The sequence below is a fragment of the Rana temporaria genome, chromosome 2, assembly GCF_905171775.1.
Source record: "Rana temporaria chromosome 2, aRanTem1.1, whole genome shotgun sequence".
Taxonomy (NCBI): Eukaryota; Metazoa; Chordata; class Amphibia; order Anura; family Ranidae; genus Rana; species Rana temporaria.
This window is the reverse complement of record NC_053490.1, coordinates 48,269,937-48,292,709: the sequence shown is the minus strand read 5'-3', so window position 1 is coordinate 48,292,709 and position 22,773 is coordinate 48,269,937. Positions and strand designations below refer to the sequence as shown.

The following is a 22,773-nucleotide window of genomic DNA, read 5'->3' as shown; positions in this document are numbered from 1 at the left end:
TGTGGTAAGGCAACAACAGATGAAGGTAGCCCCCCTCCACAGATGAAGGTAGCTGTGTAGTAATCTTCTTACCTTAACTATGGGTACTGTGGCTGGCTCCCGCATCCTCTGTGGGTGGCTGGCTGGCACCGTGCTGTGGCTGGCTGGCTTCCTGGTGTGGGTGGGCCACCGTGGGTGGCTGGCTGGCGGCCCCCCTTCTGTGGCTGGTTGGCTCCTGGGAGTGGCTGGCTGCCTGCCTCCCCGCGTCCTCTGTGGCTGCCCAACACCCTGCCGTGGCTGGCTCCCTGTGGTGGGTCATCATGGGTGGCTGGCACCCTTCCCTGCTGTGGGTGGGTCACCGTGGGTGGCTGGCTCCCTGCTATGGGTGGCTGGCCTTGCTCCCTGCTGTGGGTCAGTGGGTGGGTGGCTGGCTGGCTGGCACGGTACACCCTGCTGTGGGTAACTTCACTCATGAATGAATGAAAAACTTATATAGCGCGGCACATGCGAACCAAATCGCCTCTGGGCGCTTGTTGTTCCTGTCTCCTTTGATATCAAAAGAGATGGGTCTTGATCTTTCTCCTGAACGTTAGGTGATTTTCCTCCAACCGAATGCTGGTTGGTAAAGCGTTCCATAGTCTGGGACCCTGGACCGCGAATCTTCTTTCTCCTTTGGACTTGTAATTGGCTTTTGGGATTTGGAGCAGATTTTGGTTGGTGGATCGCAGAATGCGATTGGAGTTGTGAGCTTTTATTTTTTCGCATAGATAATGGAGAGCATTCCCATGGATACATCTATGCGTTAGACAGAGTGCTTTAAAAACAATTCTGTCTTTAATTGGCAACCAATGAAGGGATCTCAGTGAAGGTGAGATTGATTCCCAGGGTTTTTTCCCAGTCACTAGTCTGGCGGCCGTGTTTTGAACGACTTGCAGACGGGCGATTTGGTACTTTGGCAGACCGAGGTAAAGGGCTTTTGCATAGTCCAATCTGGAGTTTACAATCGCTCCCACCACGGCCGCTATGTCTTCTTTTGGAATAAAAGGAGTGAGTTTGCGTAGTAGGCGCAGCAGATGGTGAGATCCGCTGACCACTGATCCTATTTGTGCGTCCATTGTCATGTAGGAGTCGAAGATGACCCCGAGACTTTTGACTTTGGCGCTAGGGGTGATGATTTTGCCCAGATTGGGCGGGGGTGTCCACGTTGTTGCAGGTTGATTCATACGCTTGGCGTGAAACAGGAGAAGTTCTGTTTTCGCTCCGTTGAGTTTAAGATAACTGTTTGTCATCCAGTTCTCTATCGAAGAGAGGCATGTCACTGGATTGAGATGGTGATCCTTTTTGTTGCAAATGCGGAAATACAGTTGCGTGTCGTCTGCATATGGGTGATAAAGCAGTTTTTGGCTGCTAATGATTTCAAAAAGAGGACGAAGATAGATGTTGAACAGCACCGGCGACAAAGGCGATCCTTGAGGGACTCCGTACGATACCGTGCGTTTCTCAGAAGTTAAAGGTCCCAATTTCACTGTTTGTGATCGGTTTTCCAAAAAAGAGGAGAACCAAGGTAAATCACCTTCTGTGACTTTGGCTACGTCAGCTAGCCGAATCAGTAACAGTTTGTGGTCTACAGTGTCGAAGGCAGCACTTAGGTCCAGCAGAACCAGGAGACAGGATTCTCCTTCGTCTGCGGCCTCGAGAGCGTCGTCCCATATTTTGAGCAATGCTGTTTCCGTACCGTGTCCGGGGCGGAAACCTGATTGAAATGGATCAAGTAGATTATGGGTATCTAGATGCTGTTGTACCACTACTTTCTCCATTACCTTGGAGAGGACATTTAGGCCTGTTATGGGACAGCGGTTAAAGCGGTGGTTCACCCTCAGTGACACGATTTTACCATCGAGACAGGCATTGTAGCGCGAGCTACAGTATGCCTGTCCCGATTTTTTTACCCCCGTACTCACTGTGTACTCGTACATTATAGATTTCGGCTCCCGCGGGGAATGGGCGTGCCTATGGAGAGGGAGGATGATTGACGGCCGGCCCTGGCACGTCACTTTCCCCGAAGACAGCCGGAGTAGGTCTCGGCTCTTCACGTCGCCTGCGCACAGGCTATGCGCAGGCGCCGTGAAGAGCCAAGCCTATTTCCGGAGAAGCGTGACGCGCCAGAGCACGCCCATTCCCCGAGGGGAGTCGGTATCTTCGATGTACGAGTACGGGGATAAAAAAATCGGGACAGGCATACTGTAGCTCGCGCTACAATGCCTGATTTTATGGTAGAAGAAATTTTTTTTTTTTGGGGGTTTATAGGGTGAACCCCCGCTTTAAGTGGGTCCTTGGGGTCTAGGGTGGGTTTCTTCAAGATGGGTTGAATTATGCCCTCCTTCAACTGGGAGGGCACTATACCTTCCTTGAAAGACTGGTTTATAAGCTGCGTGATGGGAGGTTCCATGATGTCGGCGCATTCCTTCAGCAGTTTAGTGGGAATGATATCATTGGGCGCTGTGCTGTTTCGCAAAGTACCGATGATATTTTTAGTGACATCGATAGAGATGGGTTCTAGAGTGAACTTTCCTAATTGTGGTGAATTTCTGTGGGTATTGTGTGAATAATTGTGGGGGGGGGGGGTTGAGGGGGGTATTGTTTTGTTGAATGCCTTCCCGGATTCCCTCAATTTTATTAATGAAGTAATCCGACAATTCATTGCAGAACTCTTGGGTGTCTGAATTGGGGGCTTCAAGACAGATGGGATTCATGGTCTGGGTGACCATCTTGAAGAGTTCGCGGGGACGGTTTAGGGCACTGTTGATAGCCTTGGAAAAATAATTTCTCTTGGCTTTGAAAATTTCTTTGTGGTATTTTCTTGTTGTTGCCTTGTAGATAGTGAGGTTTTCTTCTGAAGCGCTTCTTTTCCAGGCGGCTTCCGCCCTTCTGCGCTCTTGCTTCAATAACGATAGCTGGTTGTTAAACCAGCTAGAGGTGTTTTTCCGGATGCAGGTTTTATGTTTCGGCGCAATTAAAGAGGAGTTCCACCCAAATTTGGAACTTCATCTTAACCCACTCCTCTCCCCCTTACATGCCACATTTGGGGCTTCAGCAAGAGTGGGACTTCCTGTCCCACTTCCTCCTTCCTGTAGGCGACTAAGCTTAATCGCCTTCAGGAAGGGGCTGCTGTAGGCGATCGCCTAGGACACGTCACAGGTCCTAGGCGATCTCCTGGCTAATTACACGGCGCGGCGCTGCTCGCAGTGGGTGCCCGGCCGTGAAGCCGAAAGCTGTCACGGCCGGGTGCCCACACTGAGAATGAAGACGCCGGCCGGGGAGGGGGGGAGAGGAGCGGAGCCCCGGCCGGCGCGTCGCTGGAGCAGGTAAGTGTCTGTTTATTAAAAGCCAGCAGCTACACTTTTTGTTGCTGCTGACTTTTAATAAACATACAAATGGCTGGAACTCCCCTTTAAGTCGGCTGACTGTAATAGGGCTGTGTTTATGGCATCCAGTGTTTTTGAGGCCGTTTGGTGTGGTTGGATTGTTTTTATTTTTTCCCTTAATGTGGTTTTGAAGAGTTCCGAGTGGAGCTTCTTCTGACATCTAGTCCAGTGTGTTGTCAGTGGTTTTGATGTTTTTGTTAAGGGGGGGATTTTGGAGATTATGAATTTAATTGCATGGTGATCTGTCCATGGCAACGGTTCATTTTCCAAGACGTTTATTTCCAGATCTTGTCTGAAAATAAGATCGAGTGTGTGACCTGAAGCATGTGTGGGCCCACATACTAGTTGCTGTAGCCCTAATCCTTCCAGGTGGTCAATGCAGGCGTCGGCAACGGGATCCTGTGTGGAGTTGGCCCAAAGGTTGAAATCCCCGAGCAGCAAAAGGTGTTTGCTGTTAAGGGTGTAAGTGGAGATAAACTCCGTTAATGATGACAGAAGCTGTGATTTTGGGCCAGGTGGTCTGTAGCAGAGTAGAATATGGACGGTCTCCTGGGAATTTGTTTGCAGTTGCAGAGTAAGGGTTTCCATAAATGGAAGAGGGTTTTGAAGGACAGGTTTAGTGATTGCAAGGTGAGTCTTATGGATCACTGCCAGGCCTCCTCCTCTTTGCCCTATTCTGTTTTCGGTTATAATACGATAGTTTTCAGGCACCAGTTCTCCGAGAATGGTGTTACAGTCGGCTGTGAGCCAGCTTTCTGTAATAAATAGACAGTCTAAATCGTATTGTAAAATGAAATCGTGGATTTCTAGTCGGTGTTTTACTGCCGATCTTGTGTTGATCAAAGCACATAATATGTGCTTAGGCTTGGGTAAATGGCTGAAATTCTTGACAATCGATCGTCGATCGATTTTCAATAATCGCTCAATTCTTAGGGCTTTTTTAGTGATGGCTGGTAGTATTGCGGCAAAACGCCTCAGACCCCAAATGGTTTCAGCGGAATATTGCAGCTTAAAGCGGGGGTTCACCCTTAGAGGGCACTTTTCCCCCTTCGCTTCCTGCTCGTTATTACTAGGGGAATCGGCTATTTATTTTAAAATATGTGCAGTACTTACCCGTTTACGAGACGCATCCTCTCCGTCGCTTCCGGGTATGGGCTTCGGGAATGGGCGTTCCTTCTTGATTGACAGGTTTCCGAGAGGCTTCCGACGGTCGCATCCATCGCGTCACGATTTTCCGAAAGAAGCCGAACGTCGGTGCGCAGGCGCAGTATAGAGCCGCACCGACGTTCGGCTTCTTTCGGCTACGAGTGACGCGATGGATGCGACCGTCGGAAGCCTCTCGGAAGAATGTCAATCAAGAAGGAACGCCCGCTCCCGAAGACCATACCCGGAAGCGACGGAAGAAGATGCAGCTCGAAAACGGGTAAGTACTGCACCTATTTTAATACAAATAGCCGATTCCCCTAGACCGAACGAGCAGGAATCTAGGGGAAGAAAAAAAAAAAATTTAGAAATGGGTGAACTCCCGCTTTAACCATGGTCGACAGACACCATGGGGGGGGGGGGGGGGTGTAGGGTTTTTTTTTAAGATGATGGAGGGGAGATTGACTTAATCCTCCCTCCTGGCTTGGTCCAGAGGAAGGCAAAAAAAACCTGGCCGAGCTGAGCCAATCTGCTATGGCAGGGGAAAAAAATTCCTTCCTAACCCCTTGAGAGGCGATCGGGCAAGGCCCTGGATCAAGTTCTGCTTGTTTTGAGAAGGGGGTGGGATGAGGGGCACCCTTGTTGCTGGGTGTAGCAGATGGTCACTGATCAGGCAGCAGGAATCCAGGCTGGGGGCTACTTGCTGGGTGGATTGGTTCTGCTGTGAAGGACAAAAACGATGGCCAGGAAAGTTCCAGGAAAGCGCAGGTATCCCTCTGGGGTGGGGGGGGGGGGGGGGGGGTTCTGGGCTGTTTTGGCTGAAATTACTGGGTGTGGGAAGCTGTGTGCCGCTCGGCCGCGGGTGATGCCGCGGTCTTTCCTAGATCGCGGCTGCCGCGGTACTCCACAGGCCGGCGCGGATGACCGGAGAAGCGCGGAAACGGCTGGAGGTTGCGGCGGAGAGGTGGTGGGGGGATTCCTTGGTTGTGGATGGCGATGTGGGGGACTAGTAGAGGGGGAAAAGAGAAGGTAAAGAGAAGGGGAGAGCCGTACTAGTCGGGCTTCTGTGGCGGCTTATCCTGAAAAGGACGGCCGCCAGCGAATCCAGTAGATGGCCCTGAGAACAGGCTTACCTGTTGGCTGCCCTGGAGAGGGGACGAAGGAGGGAGCCAGAGGGCATCAGGGTAGGCCTGGGGGAAGCCAGGTAGTCAGTCTGCGGTGGAGAGCAGACAGCAGTGACGGGGTGAACAGAGGCTGAAGGCTGGGGGTGGAAGCCCTGCCTGTCTGGCTCCAGGAGCCGTACGTCCTACTGCTAGGATCCGCACGCCGATTACTACTGGAGCTCAGTTCTCGCCCTGGGGAGGAGTCACTCTTTCAGACTCAATCCTGGAGAGCAGGCTTACTTCAGGCTGGGTGTCTCAGTGCAAAGCCAGGTCCTTGCACATCTTCAGGGGGGGGGGGGTGATGATTCAAGAGCCAGGTCCCTGCACCTCTTCTCGGGGGGGGATAATGTATTCCTGTCACATCTTGTCCTTAAGCCAGCACCTGCCCCGGCCCCAACTCACGGGCTCAGCAAGTCACATGTGATTTTCGTGATGCCGCTCGTCCCCTCCCTTGACGTGCCACATGACCTGCCTGAGACTCGTGGGAGTTGTAGTTTGCTGTGCCTGCGCTGATAAGCAACTTATCTTTAGGGCGGCCAGACTACAACTCCCACCATGCAGCGCAGCCTGCACAGGAGCAACCACTCCAGCCAACCAATCCGCGGCCGACTTCTCGCAGCGTCACCCGATTTTTACAGCCAGCCCAGCGGCCATTAAAGATAACAGACGCGGGGCTACTGAATCTGATGCTATAAACTGCTCTGTTTGTAGGGGAAATTGTACTCTTGAGTTTCGACCAGGGCTGTGGAGTCGGAGTCGGGGGAAATTTTGGGTACCTGGAGTCGGAGTCGGCAAACAATGCACCGACTCTGACTCCGACTCCTATACTAAATTTAGATTGGAATAAAAAAAAAAAAAAGCAAGTTTAAATGTCCCAATTCACAAAAAGTTATAATTAATGACTTCTCTACTGTAAGAATAAAGACCAATGCATGCAGTGCCTCACGTAACCGCAAAACGTACACGTTAAGTGACCGTGAAGAAGCATGCTTTTCATGTGCTTCACTATATGGCACGCAACGCACAATTAGGAGCTGCAATACTTATACTTTCCATAGTGTTGTGTTCTGCTTTTACAGGGAACGCAGCATCCATGTGTAACCTAGCCTCTCACTGATAAGGGATTAAATAAATATGTTTTTTTGCAGGACTAGAGAGTGAGACACTTGTATAAGTGAAGGGAATGGAGGGCCAATAGTTCAAGACTGAAGCTGTAAACCATTGGAAAAACTGCTGTCATTTAGCTAAGGCTATAAAAACTTGTAAACTCCGATTGTTAGCTTAAACTTTAAACATGACTATGGGATTCTCCTAGGAAAATCATGTTTTAGAATAAATGCCCCTTCCTTTGTCTTTGTCTTTTGCTTAAACTGTGCAATACAGTAGACTGTTGGCTTCCCAGCCAGTAGTCCTGTGGTAGGTTGCGTTTCTTTCCCTCAAGGAATGTATAAAATACATTTGCATATTAATACAGAGGAGTTGGAGTCGAGGAGTCGGAGTCGGAAGTACATAAAACTGAGGAGTCGGAGTCGGAACATTTATCTACCGACTCCACAGCCCTGGTTTCGACCCTCTGGTTCCTGTTCCTTGGGGTATCTATGCCCCCCCCCCCCCAGAGCCCTGCTCGTGCCTCTTACCCTGTAGTTTCCCTTCTCCGTCTGGGGGGGCCCCCCCCCCCCCCGCTCCCCCCCCCCCTGCTGAATACCTGATTTTGATGTCTTTGAGTACTCCTACTGTGATTACCTGGAGTGATGTTCCCTGGACTGACAACCTTAACGCTTTCTTATGTATGAATCAATTGCCTATTTGTATGACTACACCTGTGTATCCTGAGTTATGTACCATGGTATAATGTACTGTGTTTTTATTGCTGTGTATTTTGATAAATAAAAACGTACCTGTTAAAAAAAAAAAAAAAGATAACAGACGCTGGGCCCGCTCCCGCGGCCCGGCTGCTGAAGGGCCACGGCCCGGGGGTTGATGACCACTGCTATAGAGCATTCCCACTAATAATAAAAAACAAATAACAATACTGGGAATGCTATAGAGCAGGGATATGCAATTAGCGGACCTCCAGTTGTTGCAGAACTACAAGTCCCATGAGACACAGCAAGACTCCAACAGCCACAAGCATGAGAGGCAGAGGCAGGGACATGATGGGACTTGTAGTTTTGTAACAGCTAGAGGTCCGCTAATTGCATATTCCTGCTATAGAGCATTCCCACTAATAATAAAAAATGAATAACAATACTGGGAATGCTATAGAGAATTCCCACTAATAATAAAAAACTAATAACAATACTGGGAATGCTATAGAGCATTCCCACTAATAAAAAACAAATAACAATACTGGGAATGCTATTGAGCATTCCCACTAATAATAAAAAACGAATAACAATACTGGGAATGCTATAGAGCATTCCCACTAATAAAAAACAAATAACAATACTGGGAATGCTATTGAGCATTCCCACTAATAATAAAAAACGAATAACAATACTGGGAATGCTATTGAGCATTCCCACTAATTATTAATAATAATAATAATAATAATTTATTAGATAACAATACATAGTATTTGAGGCAGGGATTGATGTGAATGGTTCTATGTACTGTGAAGGCTGTGTGATATGTAAGCTCTGTTTACCCATGAGCTAATATACAATGCTATGAGTTTGGATTTTGAAGGCATTTGCTTGCACACATACCTGTAGGTCTTTAGAAATTGCGTAAAGCATGCCAGAAGTTGAGGGATCTCATAATCCACAACCATCTGTAACTGTCCATCTCCAACTCCATCACGATAAATAATAATGCGGCTAGGCCAATCATTATTGTTTTTCTTCCACTTTTCAATGGCACCTGTTGCAAAGACATAAACATATAACTTCTAAAGTATGTGTAGCTGGGAGCTGAATCTGTAATACCACTTAAAGTGGGTTCAAGTGCTTTCTGTGTTTAATAAGTCAGCAGCTACAAAAAGTGTAGCTGCTGACTTTTAATAAACACACACTCACCTGTCCCACAATCCAGCGATGTGGCCGCCCATAGCCTCGCTTCTTACCCTCTCCGGCATTGCATGTGTGGGCACCTGGCTGTGACAGCTTGCGATTTCACAGCCAGGTGCGCACTGCAGATATGCAAGTCGCGCTGCGCATCCTGAATTACTGGGCAATCCTCTAGACATGTGACGTGTCCCAGTAGAATGCAGGGAAAGAGGGGGAGAGGAGGAGTCACCTAGGCAGCACAACCGAAAGTGGGAGCAGGGTACCTGTCAAAACTGGTTACACCCCTCAAAAAAATTACACGCCAAATGTGGCATGTCAGGGGGTCAGGAGTTCTTAAAGCGGCAGCTCCACTTTTGGGTGGCAGCAAAAGTGAGTACACACATAAGTGAAAATGTCCAAATTGGGCCCAAAGTGGCAATATTTTGTGTGGCCACCATTATTTTCCAGCACTGGAGCTAGTGGATGTTAGAGACCTTGCGCTCCTCCACATTCCGTTTGAGGCTCAGTAGGGTTTAGGTCTGGAGACATGCTTGGCCAGTCCATCACCTTTACCCTCCTCTTCTTTAGCAAGGCAGTGGTCATCTTGGAGATGTGTTTTGGGTCGTTATGTTAGAATACTGCCCTGTGGCCCAGTCTCCGAAGGGAGGGGATCAGGCTCTGCTTCAGTATGTCTCAGTACATGTTGGCATTCATGGTTCCCTCAATGAACTCATGCAGCCCCAGACCATGACACTCCACCACCATGCTTCACTGTAGGCAAGACACACTTGGTTGCCGCAACACACGCTTGACACCATATGAACCAAATTACTTTTTTCTTGGTCTCATCAGACCACAGGACATGGTTCCAGTAATCCATGTCCTTAGTCTGCTTGTCTTCAGCAAACTGTTTGTAGGCTTTCTTGTGCATCATCTTTAGAAGAGGCTTCCTTCTGGGACAACAGCCATGCAGATCAATTTGATTCAGTGTGCAGCGTATGGTCTGAGCACTGACAGGCTGACCCCCCCACCCCTTCAACCTCTGCAGCAATGCTGACAGCACTCATACATCTATTTCCCAAAGACAATGTCTGGATATGACACTGAGAATGTGCACTCAACTTCTTTTTTGACCTGAGACCTTTTAACACTAACGAGTCACATGACACAGGGGAGGGAAAATGGCTAATTGTGCCCAATTTGGACATTTTCACTTAGGGTGTACTCGTATTTGTTGCCAACAGTTTACACATTAATGACTGTGGGTTTAGTTATTTTGAGGTAACAACAGGTTTATACTGCTATACAAGCTGTACACTCACTACTTTACATTGTAGCAAAGTGTAATTTCTTCAATGTTGTCACATGAAAAGATAGAATAAAATATTTACAAAAATGTGAGGGGTGTACTCACTTATGTGGTAAAATATATCAAAGTAAATCAATCTTTCAGTGCCAGTCCATAAAGGTATACCGTATTTATCGGGGTAAAGCGTGCACCGCCGTATAGCGTGCACCCCAAACCTAGAAGGGAATTTTAAGAAGAAAAAAAAAGGAAATACTTACAGTTTAAATGCCCCTCGTCTGTGTCTTGCCCGGCGTCCATCGGCGGCCTTGTCCGGTCCGGCGTCCGTCTGCAGCCTCGGTGGTGTCCTCCCCGCAGACATTTACCGAGCACAGTACACTCGGCTAGGCTCGGCTCCTCTCGCATAAAGGCTAGGAGGCGGGACAGGGCGTGACAGCGAGCGTAGCCGAGTGTACTGTGCTCGGTATATGTCGGCGGCGGCGCTCAGACAGTGTGGATCGACGTATAACGCGCACCCACGATTTCCCCGATTTTAAGGGGGAAAAAGTGCGCGTTATACGCCGATAAATACGGTATATGTATAAAATCAGTGAATTGTGTAATCCCATACACCAAAAACAATCCTGTGCATCGACCTTTGTTCACCATGGTTCCCTTCACCCTACCTAAGTGTGCTTTCTCATCTGCTTGGGTGGATCCCACTAACTAAAGGAGATCAGTATGGGCAGATCTGACTGCAGATGTGGAAATAAAGGACAACTTAGGAAACAGCAATATAATTACATTCAATGTAAATCATAGAAAAGGAGGCATTAGGGTGGTGCAAGTTTCAAAAAAGCATTTTTTTCTAAACTGTGCTCAATACTCTGGTACACCATGTACCTACAGGTAAGCCTATAATAATGCTTATGCCCTGTACACACGATCGGATATCTGATGGAATCTAATCCGATGGATTTTTTCGTGGGGATATCCGATGAAGCTGACTTTCATCAGTCTTGCCTACACACCATCAGTTAAAAAAACGATTGTGTCAGAACGCGGTGACGTAAAACACAACGACGTGCAGCGGAGAAAAATGAAGTTCAATGCTTCCGATCATGCGTCGACTTGATTCTGAGCATGAGTGGATTTTTCTCCGAGGGAGTTCCACACAGACAATCGTTTTTTTATCCATAGGAAAATTTTAAACCATGTTCTATTTTTTTTCACCGATGGGGCACACACACGATCAGTTTGTCATCGGCGCATGCGCTCTGAAGGTCTGGCTTACAGTGCCGGACCTTCAGAGCCTGTGCTGGGAAAAAATTGCCTAAGGCCGAGAGATCATTGTTGACATTCCAACACTAAAAGGAATGCAATAAGAAATGTAAATGCACAATCAGGGCAGCTAAAATAGACCACAATAGACACAGTGAAAAAGCGTAAAAAAAAAATCCTGAAAAAAGGTAAGAAAGCGAGGTCAGAGCATATTGGCCCCACAAAGGATAATCAGGGGAAGCTGGTTACAAATGACATGACAAGGAGACGGAAACTGTACTGAATAACTTAGTCTCCTCACTTTGTACAAAAGAAAAGGAAGAGTACAGTAATCAGGACTGTATCTTTAGTAGCACAACACAAAATGTACCCCTGTGGCAGAAGAAGTCAGCGTCCAAAAAAGATTTGGAAAACTTAATGCAAATAAATCACCATGGCCAGGTGGCTTACATTTGAGAGAACTCAAAGAACTTATTCCTAATTTTTTTTGACAGCATTGTAACCGGAATGGTACCAGCTGACTGGCAAAAAGCCAACATTGTACCAATATTTTAAAAAGGGCCAATATATATATACACCTGGTAACTACAGGCCAAAGATCAATGGTATGTAAACTATTGGAGGGGGTGATAAGGGACTAAATCCAAGATATTGCTTTTTGAAAACAGTATCATTAGTAGTAATCAGCATGGATTCCTGAAAGATTGTTCTTGCCAGACCAACCGTTAACATTCTATGAGAAAATGAGCTGTTATTTAGATAAAGGAAGGCCTGTGGACATTTTGCAAAAGCATTTGATACAGTTCCCCATAAATGCCTAATTTACAAATTGAGGTCTGTTGGCATGGATGATAGTGTACATACCTGGATAGAAAACTGGTTACAGGGGTGCTTCCAAAGAGAGGTGATAAATAGCATGTACTCAGAATGGACTAGAGAGGTAAGTGGGGCACCCCGCGGCTCTGTCCTGGGACCAATTCTACTTAACCTATTTATAAATGGAAAACCTCAATAAAATAAAGGGATGGACAACTACATGGCAAATTAGGTTTAATGTTGAAAAATGTGAAGTATATAAAGGCAAGTTACTTGCTGGGGGAAAGGGGGGAACGACATTTAGGGAAATTCAGGATTAAAAGATCTTGGGGTCCTTGTAGACCAGCAATGGCACGCAATGCCAAGATACAGCAAGCAGAACATTAGCATGTATTAAAAAAGGGTATCTCAAGAGACAAGATTATAATTCCACCATATTACAAAACTCTGGCCAGGCTGCATCTTGAATATGCCATCTTGTTCTGGTCACCAGGCCTAAGGAAGGATGCGCTGGAACTAGAGTAATCAGGAATGGGCAACAAAGCCAATAGGGGGGATGGAGGACCGACTGATATGATAGTGATATACAAATATCTCAATGGTCATTCTAGCATAGGAAGAGAACTATTTAGTCTCAGGAAACTTAAGAAGACATGCAACCACAGAATGGAGTTGGAGGAGAAGCGGTTTAACCTTAAAATGCGTAAAGGGTTCTTTACTGTCATAGCGGTGAGGATGTGGAACTCCCTTCCACAATCAGTGGTGTCAGCGGAAAGTGTCAATCATTTAATTTATTTTAGATCGGAATCGTAAAAAATGCATTATACAGGGATATGTGAAACGGTTTTGACATAAACACACCCACACAGACTGAACTGGATGGACCGGTGTCTTTATTCAGCCTTTACCAACTATCTAACCATGACCGCAACCAAAAAGGACACTTTCAAGAGAGGTCACCTAAGAGGAGATCCCTGATGGGTTTTATGCAGGGCACAGAGAGGTCCCATGAAAGTACAGAGTGCTGTAAAGGGGGCCCTTACCTGAGATACGCCTTGAGAAAAGGCTTTGACAAGAGAGAGCAAGACCAGAGGTTTTAGAGAAAGAATGGACAGGCCCGAAAATTGTCCTTTCAGAGTGCTTAAAGTGGATGTAAACCCTCACATATACCCAGTGAACAGCCTCAGATAATACACAGAGATTAAACAAATCTCCCTACATACGGTTTGAGTGAGTGAGTAAGAAACTTATATAGCGCAGCACATGCAAACTGAATCGCCTCTGGGCGCTGGGTTTACATGTATATCTGCTGTCTTCAGCTTTGTATATTCTTTCAGTGCAAATGGTGTTAGAGATTTTCTCTTCCTGTTCAGCACTGGGAGTGTATTCTTGGAATACAGTCAAAACAGCTGATTGGAGGCAGAGACTTGCAGTGACGAGTCAAGCTCTTTGCTCATTTATTTATAGCAACCTCCCTCTATACACAGATTTCAGGCTGGTTTTATCTTAGTAGACAAAGAACTTGTCAGAAGTTATCATGCTGATAACAGAGCAACGACACGGAGGAAGAGCATGGGTAGGTCAAAGGAAGCAGCATGCTTGTTCAAAGTAAAAGGATGTTATTCTAGACAGGTCTCAAATGAAATTGGGCTAAAAGAACAGCCACAAAAGCAGTGGTCCATAAGGGGCGCCGCCCCCCCCCAATCCATGCACCCAGTCCCTAATCTACATGCAGGGCGCTGGACGAATTGATTCCAATGGGGTTTTTGTTTCTCTTAAAGTACATGATCAGAGCCTAAGGCTCTAATTGGCTTCAAAACAGGGTGGGCTTGGGGAGCAGAGCACTGCTCCCTGAGCCCTCCCAGTTGTGTGACAATAGCAAATTAATATTCTCCTCCGGGCAAATCAAGAAGTAGGTCCTGAGACCCGATTGGTCAGGGAGCTTTAGCCACCCGCCAAAAAATATTGAGCACCAGCCACCACTCCTCGAAAGAGGCTACCATGTCTGTGGAGAAACTCACTGAGGGATGTTTCTTTGACCTGAAATCCAAAGTGTGTGCTCTAACAGAGGGCATTTTCTTCTCTGGAATGAAAACCTTTGTTTTGGGATGTGCTAGGTGAGACACAAGAGTATGCCAGGAAAGAGAAAGCTGTAGAAAAAGTTGATAGCCAGGAGTATCTGAATTGTTCTGTTAATGTTTGCAGAAAGCTGGAAGAGAGATGGAGCAGGGGAAATTCATCTAAAAAAAACAGTGACCTGGATGTCCTGAGTTTTCAGAAGGTGCTAGGACCTTTATAAATACTCTGGGAGCAGAGTATAGGCTAAAAGGAAGCACAAAAATGGGAAGTGATGGGCTTCCACTGCAAAGTGTAGAAAGCACTAAGGTGGATAAATGGGAATATGCAGATAGGCATCTTGAACGCCTATGAATGCAAATACTCCCTTTGTCTCAGAGAAGCATTTACTGACCTTTCGTACTTCATGCACAGGAATCTCAGAGGAGTGGGAGAGTCTGGGGTGTCAGGCCTGTGCAGCAAGGGGCTTTGGCCAAGGCTGAGTGAGTCGAGAGAGCCAGGTGATTTGGTATTTTTGTTACCGGTTTATGCTGTGTGCAACCAAAACCCATGTGTGGGCAAGTTTGTGGACTTTACATTCACCCGTTTTAATAAAAGTGGGCTACCAGGCCCTTAAAATAGTTTGGACTAGCATGGACTTCACTAAAAACCGCATCTACCACTGAGCTAACCAACTCCTATGCCACGTGTTTAAAACACATCTCAGAGTTCACATATAAAGAGTTAAAGTGGAAGTAAACCCACCTATCATTTTCAGCCAAGGAAGCTGCCATCTTGGCCTATGTCTTATCTTCAACTGCCATGATGCTGCACATGTGATCAGTTATGACACCAGCCATTGGATGGTTTGACAGTTTGGTTGAGAGCACAACCAATGGGACAGTTAGCAATCCCGGCATGCCGGAAATGTAACTGCTTTTTGAAACTGTTAAATCGATGGGTTTACTTCAGCTTTAAGATAATCAAAATATTGTGAACAAACCACAAATATATGGGCACAACATAATAATAAAGTTCCAATCTAGGTGAGCACATAAAGTGTGCCCACTTCTTCAAATGACACACTGTGTAGTGCAGCCCGCTCACCGGTGTCACTCCAACCTGCTCACTTTTAGAATACGACCTCTGCAAGGTAATAAGGTCTAACACATTTTATTCCTCACACTGATGAAATACTGCTCAGTCATCCTCTGCATAATAATCACGAAGGTGAGCAGGTTAGAGTGAAACTGGTGATCAGACTGCACTTCACAGTGTGTCATTTTAAAGAGGTTTGGGACTTGTATTGTGCACACACATTTGTGGATTGTTTACAGTACAGTATATCTGTTATTTAACACTTTTTGTGTGAACATTGAGATGTTTTACACGTTAATACACTTGTTGGATTCATTATAGTTTTGCATTCGTTTTTACAGTGTTGGCTGTTAGTAATATTTAAAGATTTTTAATTATACATTTTTGCACAGAATGGCCTGGTCATGAAGGGGGGGGGGGGTAAATCTTCTGGAGGGCAAGTGGTTGAGGGATACGTTTAGCTTTCATAACATGCTACATATTACACCCACATTCACGGCCCCCCACACCTCCCCAATCCCCGCTGTGACAGCTAGCGGGGTTCTTCTTCCTCCCCGCTAGCTGTCACAATTTAAGAAAAAGTGGCCGAGCGGGGGTTCCGCCTGCATCACTGACTGACAGGGCTCTTGTGCATAGAAAACTACATGGAATGGCAGCTTTGCGGCTGTCGGCTTGTAGTTTTCAATTAACTACCACAGCGCTGTGGTAGTTCATCCATGCTTCCTGTCAGATTGTATCTGCTTACCGGCACGAGATCTACAGGCAAGCTGATACACTGGCAGATCTGCTGGGGACCTGCATGGCACCAGCAATCTGCTGATCGCTGGTTCAATGCTTTACATGTTCAAAAAATAAAAGCACATTTTTTTTTTACCTGCAAATAAATGTGCATTTATTAGTTTTTTCCAAAAATGTTAATGTATCCTTTAACCACTTGCCGACCTGCCGCCGTCATTATACTGATTGCCCCCTAGTGTTAACCCCTTCCATGCCAGTGACATTTACACAGTAATCAGTGCATTTTTATAGCACTAATCGCTGTATAAATGCCACTGGTCCAAAAAATTTGTCAAAAGTGTCCGGTTTGTCCGACATAATGTCACAGTACGATAACAATTACAGATTGCCGCGATTACTAGTAAAACAAATTATAATAATAAAAATGGCATACATTTTTCCCCTATTTTTTATACGCCATAACCAATCAATATACGCTTATTGCGCTTTTTATTACAAAAAATATGTATAAGAATACATATCGGCCTAAACCACATGTGGTCCGCGGAGCCCTCTGATATGGCCCTCTGCCTCCTGCTTTGGGATAGCAGGTTGGCAAGCCCAGATCACGGGTTGCCGACCGTCATCCCAGAGCAGAAGTTTTGTGAATAAAGCCACTGGTAGAGGAATCAAGCGCTGAGCCATAGACTTCTGTTATTACCTGCGGGTTTGTTGCGCTTTCAGAAAGTGCGCCACACCTGCAGGATATAATAGAAGTTTACGGCAAAGTGCAGCTAACCCGCAAAAAATCCACAAGTGCACCCTGCTGCACCCGCGGTTTGGGCAAATCGCAGTGCATCAGTATGAAAGCTAATCAGACTTAATATTCACCTCTATGGAGCAGCACATGTAAGCAGACTTGTGTCTGTTTAGACCCGCCTATCTAAAAAAAAAAAAAAAAAAATAGAAAGGGATCTGCCTTCTTCCGTCTGGGCGAATCGGATTGGATCAGAGGGCCCATAGACTAGAGTGGGCTGTGTCCGTGGACATGGACCTATCATCCTCCCGCTCATTGTGGCCTGCGACCAGTTACCAATTCGCTTAAGTGGTCCTCCCTCTTCAAAAGGTTGGGCACCCCTGGCCTAAACTGAGGAAAAAAAATGTTTTTGAAAAAAAAACGGGAGATATTTATTATAGCAAAAAGTACAAAATATTGTGTTTTTTTCAAAATAGTCACTTTTTATTTGTTCATAGCACAAAAAATTAAAACCGCAGAAATACCACCAAAAGCTCTATTTGTGTGGAAAAAAGGACGTAAATGTTGTTTGGGTACAGCATTGTGCAATTGTCAGTTAAAGCCACAGTGCCATATCGCAAAAAATGGCCCGATCATTGAGCAGCCAAATCTTCTGGGGCTGAAGTGGTTAACTCACACAACAAGCTAGGACCACCCAGCACACATTAAACAATGTACAATTAGCCAGATAGGTTCAGGAAACCTGACTGCTGTGAACATGTATGATCCATGCACTTATGTTGGCTTATGAGTCAAGCAAATTGTAGCTATTTGGCTATGCTTTTCTTATTTTACTTTAGCAAATCAACTGTATTGTGTTTTATAATGCGTTAACATATACAGTATATAAAAGACATACATTTAGATATTTCAAAACTCTGTTAGACCTATTTCTTTTTGAACCAGCCCACTAACACCCTTGCATTGTGACAGAGGAGTGGAAAAGCACACCCACTGTGCAGCACTGTCAGTTAGGAAGCAGAGCTTGACTATGCAAATAAAAATGATGGTTGTCCCCCTATACAAACTGTAAACCAGGTTTAGGCATCATTTGAGAGATGAAGATCTACCTGAACAACATTAAAGTGAGAAAAGATCTCAGGGTTTGGTGCCCCTCGTTTTTTTTTTAAAGAAATTAAATAACCAAATAGTAAAGAAAACCTAGAAAAACATAATAAAACAAATGTTACTGTAAATGGACAGTCAGTCAGTAGAGCAGTGGACAGTGTCAGCAGGGTAGTGGATGGTGTGTGGACAGCGTCAGTAGAGCAGAGGATGGTGTCAGTAGGGCAGAATTTGGTGTCAGTAAGGCAGAGGTTGGTGTCAGTGAAGTGATCTACAGCGTCAGTCAGTAGGGCAAAGTACGGTGTCAGTAGAGCAGAAGATGGTGTCATAAGGGCAGAAGTTGGTGTCAGTCGGGCCGAGGTTGGTGTCAGTAGGGCAGAAGTTGGATTCAGTAGGGCAGAGGTTTTTTGTCAGTGAAGAGGTGAACATCGTCAGTCAGTAGGGCTGTGGATTTTGTCAGTAGGGCAAAGGACTGTGTGCATACAGCAGTGGGTAGTGTCAGTAGGGCAATTGACTGTGCTAATAGTTTTTTATTTGTATTATTTATTTCTTTTTTATTATATTTTACAATGCATTTATTTTGTTCTTCACAATTTTTTAGCAGCCCTACTGGGGGGGCTTTGGTGAAGTATTTAGACCCCTGATGTCTCACTATTGAGACCAAGAAAGGAGATCAAACTAAAGCATAGTAAACAGTTGACTATGCTTCAGCAATCAACACAGTGAATGATCTGTACCAGTCCCTCACTGTGTTCATTAAAAAAAGAAGGGATGGTTAATGACATACTTACTGGCCCCTTCACCTGCAGCAACTGACAAGAAAGAAGAAGTGGGGATGCCAGCAGCGCTGCAAGGGGGTGGGAACCAGGGAAGCACAGAGGTGGGACCAGGCAGCAGAAGGAAGGGGAACCTTGACAGGAGGGAAGCAGAAGTGGCATTTACTGGAAGTGATCCCCTGTATTTTTCTCCTGCAGCTGAAGGCTGGCAGAGGGAGAGGAAGAGAAGCACATGATCTGTTCCAGTAAATGCCGCCACCGCTCGTGTCCAGGCTCTGGGGATCAGCAAGGAAGGGACGCAATCTACCCGTCACCTTGCTGCAATAGCATGGAAACTTTTTTAACATATGAATTATATGTGTCACCCTTTGGGGAACCCTGCTGGTAACCTGTTTAGTAAAAATAAATAAGCAAAAAGGGAAAAAAACTGTTGTCTAAAGTTGTAATAGGTGTGCAGAAAAGTAGCTGTTTTTTTCCCCATTCTGTGAAAAATATCACAGTTGCTGTATGCAGAAAACATCTTTGAGATTAATTGTAAACATGTTTTCACTTCTTATTTCAGGGCTGATTAATATACAGAAAGAGCTCTTTGCCAGTCAAAGCTGCTTCAGGGCTGCTTGATAAATTACCTTGCATGCACACTGTCAAGCAATCAGCAAAATTTGTTGATGTTTTCTGAATGATACATCGTGAAAACCACCTGAAAGGAGGGAAAAAATAAATAAATACAAATATATATTAAAGAAAATGCAAACGCAATTGCAGTTCTAAAAATCTCATTCATTCAGTGAGCATCAGAATGACTGGTGCTGCAAAACAGCCTGGAGTCTAGGAAACAGCTACCCATTAAAAGAGATATGCGGTTTCTCAATAATCTGTAGTTATACAGTAGGTGTTTGTGATATTGTGTTTTTAGCACGACAGCATCGCGCTGATTCTCGGCGACATGGTGCCGAGATCTCGCACTCACTGGAATAGTGACAGCACATCCCAGCAAGCGCGTCATAGAAGCAACGGGAGATCCGACTTGGATTCCCGCCAATTCTACACGTGTGCGGTGTTTGTTATGAATCCTGAGGGGGAAGTCCCCGCCGGATTTTAAATAAAAATTCGGCATGGGTTCCCCCCTCAGGAGCATACCGGGCCCTTAGGTCTGTTATGGGTTGTAAGGAGAGCACCCCCTACGCCGAAAAAACGGCGTAGGGGGGTCCCCCTACAATCCATACCAGACCCTTATCCAAAGCACACTACCCGGCCGGTCAGGAAGGGAGTGGGGACGAGCGAGCGCCCCCCCCCCTCCTGAGCCGTACCGGGCTGCATGCCCTCAACATGGGGGTGTTGGGTGCTCTGGGGCAGGGGGGCGCACTGTGGCCCCCCCACCCCAGAGCACCCCCCCACCCCCCTGCACCGTGCATGTTGACAACCCTGGCCGTTGGTTGTCGGGGTATGCGGGCGGGAGGCTTATCGGAATCTGGGAGCCCCCTTTAATAAGGGGGCCCCCAGATACCGGCCCCCCACCCTAAGTGAATGAGTATGGGGTACATCGTACCCCTACCCATTCACCTGCAAGAAAAGTGGTAAAAACACAAATAAACCACACAGGGTATTAAAATATTTTATTAGTCTGCTCCGGAGGCCTCCCCTGTCTTCTTTAGCTCTTTTACCAGGGGAGGCTTCTTCTTCCGATTTCCGGGGGTCTTCTCCGCTCTCCGGGGGTCTTCTCCTGAATATAGAAGAAGACCCCCCGGAGCGGAGAAGACGTCACAGAAGAGCGGTGAAGACCCCGGAGAGCAGGAGAAGACCCCCGGAGAGCGGAGAAGACCCCCAGGAATCGGAAGAAGAAGCTGTAACGGCTACCCACTGGTAGTGAGGGTCTCAGCCGTTTGAGACGTCCTTTTCCCTGGCAAGCTGCGATATGCAGGTACCGCCGGTATATCCCATCGAACGCCCTTCCAAGAAACGAGACGTGCTACGTTTGAAGGGTCAAGTAGACTGACTTTATTTGGCATATTTCACCTGCTTATATCTGGTTACAACTGTTACAAGAACAATGACAGTTTCCCTCCCCTTTTCCCAGTAGGGGGCTTCAACACAGACCCCCTGAAACAATGACATCTCCTTGAATTAATCACTTGGCCAGTTTCTAGCCGCTTCGGCACCTCACCCCACTTAACATTTCCTGGCCAGGCACATAGAATTCAATTAACCTTTAAAACAATTATCACTCACACATAATCCCCATCAGCATACACCTCACAGGGGGGCTGTTTACCTGCACACAAAAGAGGGTTCATTAGGTATGCGAAGGGAACATTAGCATTCCAGCAATGAAAGAGACTTGTCCAATTAACCCTTTGAGCTCAGAATACACTGTGGTACATCCACTTGTGACAAGCCATGCAGTTCCTTGTAGTCCCCCTGCACGAAGATTTTAACTGTCTCGGCAGCATGCATGTGTCCGTTACACTACTCCCCCTTTGTGGAACACTCCGGCAGACCCGGATTGATCCTTTTCGGATCAACTTGGGGATGTCCGGTCTGCTGTTAGGGTAAAAGTTCCGTTTGCCTGGACAGTCCGTCGGCCTTCCCATTGGCTTACCAGGTCGGTAGCTGATGGTGACGGTGAAGAATAGAATTCAATTCTGGAACAGCCACTTGCTTTGCTCTCTCAATGGCTCCCAAAACCTGTTGCTGATGTTCTTGGGACAGATACGGCACCACCTGGATGCAAATCCCATTTAATCTTTTGACAATTTCCGCCTGTTTGTGCATTTCAATGTTCAAGCCACGGGACATCTCATAATACGTGACATAGTGTCGTTGCATCTCTGATTTCTCACTGGCCAACTTGTCACATTCCCATTTTAGACTGTGATATTGTGCCGGATCTACAGTACATGTCGGGGAAGGTAGTCTTACCCGGTTCTCAGCAGCAAGCGGGTTGATTCCAGCAACGCGGGTGGTCCCGGGACAAGCAGCAGCAGGTGTAGGTAAATAAGCCGAAGTCAGAGGGCCAATGTCGTTGCCCAGCACCACCTCGGCAGGTAGGTTGTCCATGATACCAACTGTGGTCTTTCCTGACCCGGCTCCCCAGTCTAAGTGCACACGGGTGGTGGGTACGCGAAATACAGCACCCCCTGCGACCCGGACGGCAACTGTGCGAGTGGACACGTTCTCTGGCTTTACCAGATGTTTTTGAATCAGAGTGATAGTAGTCCCGGAATCTCTTAAGCCTTGTGCTACTTGTCCATTCACTCGTACCTCCTGACGGTGATGCTGACGGTTATCCGGAGAGGCCGCTTGTATTGGGTCTGCCTCATACCAAATTCCCAGACATTCCTCAGGGCCCCCCTCGGTCTCCAGGCAGTGGGCCGCAGAGGGACGTGATGGAGTGACCTCTGTGTTGGGTGTTGTGCGTCTCCAGTTGTTATTTGTAGCTCTCAAAGGGCAATAACGAGCAATATGTCCCGTGTCGCTGCAGTGATGGCACGTCACCCTAGGCGAATCCCGGGGGTAGTTGCTAGGCCCCTGAGGACGTGGTGGGACTGGAGCCCGAAACTCTGGGCGTGGGGTGACGGTTGGAGTACGCGGTTCTACCTTCTGAGCCAGCCGCGTCGTACCCTGGCTTACTTTCCTTGTCTCCGCATACTCATCTGCTAGCCGAGCCGCCTCGTTTAAGTTAGCGGGACGGCGATCTCGTACCCAGTCTTGTATGTCTGCGGCCAGGTCTTGGAAGAAATGTTCCATTAGGAACAGCTGCAATACTTCCTCCCCGGTGTTGGCCTTGCACCCTTGGACCCAAAGGGATGCCACCCTTTGTAACTGGTTGGCCCATTCCATGTGGGAGTCCACAGCCATCTTCTTGGACTCCCGGAAGCGCCGGCGGTAGGCTTCTGGCGTTACGGCATATCGGGTTAGCAGCGCCTTTTTAACTTGCTGATATTGTAAAATATCCTCTGGAGCGAGAGCCCGAAAGGCTTCGTTGGCTTTGCCCGACAGTTTCCCCGACAAAATAGTGACCCATTGGTCTGGTGGTACCTGGTGTAGTGAGCACTGTCTCTCAAAGTCCGCCAAATATCCATCGATTTCCTCCTCACTTTCTACAAAAGCTTTAAATGCAGTGAACGGTATTTTCTTTCCTGTAGCAGCGGGTGGGGGGGTAGGAACTGCAGGTGTAATGGGCTGTC

At 46.9% G+C, this 22,773-nt stretch overlaps 1 protein-coding gene across 1 annotated transcript in view; it reads right to left on the bottom strand.

Annotated features, from left to right (window-relative positions):
* PIWIL4 (piwi like RNA-mediated gene silencing 4) overlaps window positions 1–22,773 on the bottom strand; it is a 356,967-nt gene that overhangs the window by 23,687 nt on the left and 310,507 nt on the right. The window contains exons 17-18 of the mRNA XM_040340167.1: window positions 19,216–19,286; window positions 8,419–8,572 (exon numbers count right to left, since the gene is read on the bottom strand). Of these exons, the coding sequence (XP_040196101.1) occupies window positions 8,419–8,572; window positions 19,216–19,286 (225 nt within the window). The remainder of the gene's footprint in view (window positions 1–8,418; window positions 8,573–19,215; window positions 19,287–22,773) is intronic.